The 2,125-nt window shown below is 63.2% G+C and overlaps 1 protein-coding gene across 1 annotated transcript; it reads right to left on the reverse strand.

Moving 5' to 3' along the window:
* Positions 1-471: 471 nt before the first annotated feature.
* Positions 472-1,790, reverse strand: MIND_01428800 (uncharacterized protein; the record flags this gene model as incomplete). The annotated part of the gene is made up of 2 exons (XM_037370669.1): positions 1,016-1,790; positions 472-962 (listed from the first exon to the last, which is right to left on the reverse strand). The coding sequence occupies exons 1-2, from the start codon at positions 1,782-1,784 to the stop codon at positions 472-474; spliced, it is 1,260 nt and encodes a 419-aa protein (XP_037212940.1). The 5' UTR covers positions 1,785-1,790.
* Positions 1,791-2,125: the final 335 nt, after the last annotated feature.

Here is a 2,125-nt window from a genome sequence, read left to right on the forward strand (position 1 = left end):
CCAACTGAGGCCGTCGCCGAGCCGTCGCCGAGCCGTCGCTGACTTCCGCGGAGTTCCTGTCGCCAAGCTCAGTTGGCCTGGATTCGGACCGACTGGAACCATCGCCGGCTACGAGCGCCGGGTGGTCCGGCCCCGGTAAGCGGCCGGTTTCGAAACAGTTTCGAAACAGCTGTGAGTAATTCCTCAGGAATTACTCACAGCACCCTACTGCAAACCTCGCAAGTTGTCGCCGTCGGCGACGGACATGGTCCACAGGAGATGCTTGCGCTGGATCGCGAGCACTCGGAGTCGGCTGCACGACGCGCATGACCAAGTAGCCGATCACCGCCGGTGCTCGTGCGTCAGCCACCAACAAAAAAAGCAACGAAGGTCAGCTGTAAGGGGTCCAAACAGGGACCCTGCAAATGATCAATGGTAGTATTCGGCATAGTCTAACGTTCAGCTGGAAGACTTATACAAGTCCAAACTTGTTCAAACATCCACAACGACGTCGAGCCTGCCCTCGCGCGCCACGCCCTGTAAAGACCGCGCCAGCTCCGGCAAAATCAGCTGCCGGTGGGCCGCGGCACGCGCCAGGGACTGCCCCGCGGGATGCATCGTGAACACCAGCGCAAGACGGGCTGTGCGCCGGCCCGGGCTCGCTAGCGCGTCGTCGATCAGCCGCAGACAGGCTTGCGCGGCCTCCTCGCGGAGCACGTGCACGAGGAAGCCGGGGCTGTCGACGAGGAGCGACAGCTCACGCGCGCGGTCGCTGGCCAGGGGGGAGCGCAGCGTGACGGCTGCAAGCCGCGGGGTGACCGCGGGCCGGAGGAGCGGCAGCACGACGCCGGTGAGCAGCGCGGCGAGGCGGGTGCCGGTGCGGAGCTCGGCCGCGAGCGAGGCGACGTCGAGCGTGAGATGGGTGAGAGCGGGCAGGCAGGGCGGGAGCACGAGGTCAGCGTAGTCGGGATCGAGGCCCCCCGCTGATGGCGAGGACTTCAGCAGCGGCATCATCATTATGGCGAACAGGACGCACCCTCTCTAAGTAGCTGGAGATGCTCGAGATTCCCGGCTGCCGCCTCACAGAGGCGCATCGAGTCGAGGACCGCGGGGCCGTGCTTTACGGGGACAAGCAGCGTGCGGAGCCCCTGCACGTACGGCCGAAACTCCGGCTCCGCGAGCGTGCGCTCCACCCGGGGGCCGGCTTGCACGTGCAGTCCAAACGGCGGCATCGTGTGCATGTACGGTGCAAGCTCGCGGGACGGTGCACCGTCCAGCGTCGCCATCTCGAAGTTGACCTGCGCATGCGGCGCCAGCGCACGGAACACGGCATGCACAACCGCGCGCGGGATGTCCCAAAGAAACACAAAGGACACGTGGCGGAACGCACCGGGGGGCCGGCCCGCGAGCCACCGGGCGAGCGCATCCGCCAGTATGGGCGTGACATTCCGCCAGTCGTCGTTATCGCCAAAGACGGTCAATGCAGTGACGCATGCGAGCCGCGCAAAGAGGCCCGCAATCGCCTCCTCCGCGCCATCGACGCCGGCCCATCGGTACGGGACCCGGCCGACAGCGAGATCGAGCGTGCGGACGAGCGGGGCGAGGTGGGGCCAGCGTTCGAAGCGCGCCGCGGCCTCGAGGTAGCCTTTTCTGCCCCCGCCCTTGTCGCCGAGCCAGAGCGTGCCTAACAGGCGCTGTTGGCACGGAAAGCGAAAGCGCCGGGCGGCGAGCGTGCACGCCCTGAGGTCTGCCGTGCTGCCCACGTCGCTCACGATGGCGGCGATGAGCTCGGGTGGCAGGTCCATGAGGGGCGGAGCCAAGAAGTGTTGCGTGGGAAAGCATCACGCGATGTCTTCTGTCGAGAACGTAACAATTAATATCTCCAATTGGGGGAATTGTTCACACAGTGTTGACCCAAGTGCAGCATTTTACAGCTACGGCGAAAACATCAGATGTTTCCTTTTGTTGGGTAAATCATTAGAATGGGCAAGAAATGCAACATAAAGTGTTGTGCATAATTACAAGCTTGGACAAGAAATAAGTACTTATACATCCACACTGAATGCAATGCTTGCAGCAGAGACTGCCACAAACATTGCCCCAGTGCCAGTGCAACTGTGGAACAGGATAGTGGAATAAGCAATCC

This window comes from Mycena indigotica (assembly GCF_014461135.1).
Source record: "Mycena indigotica strain 171206Taipei chromosome Unknown Mind.scaff0020, whole genome shotgun sequence".
NCBI lineage: Eukaryota > Fungi > Basidiomycota > Agaricomycetes > Agaricales > Mycenaceae > Mycena > Mycena indigotica.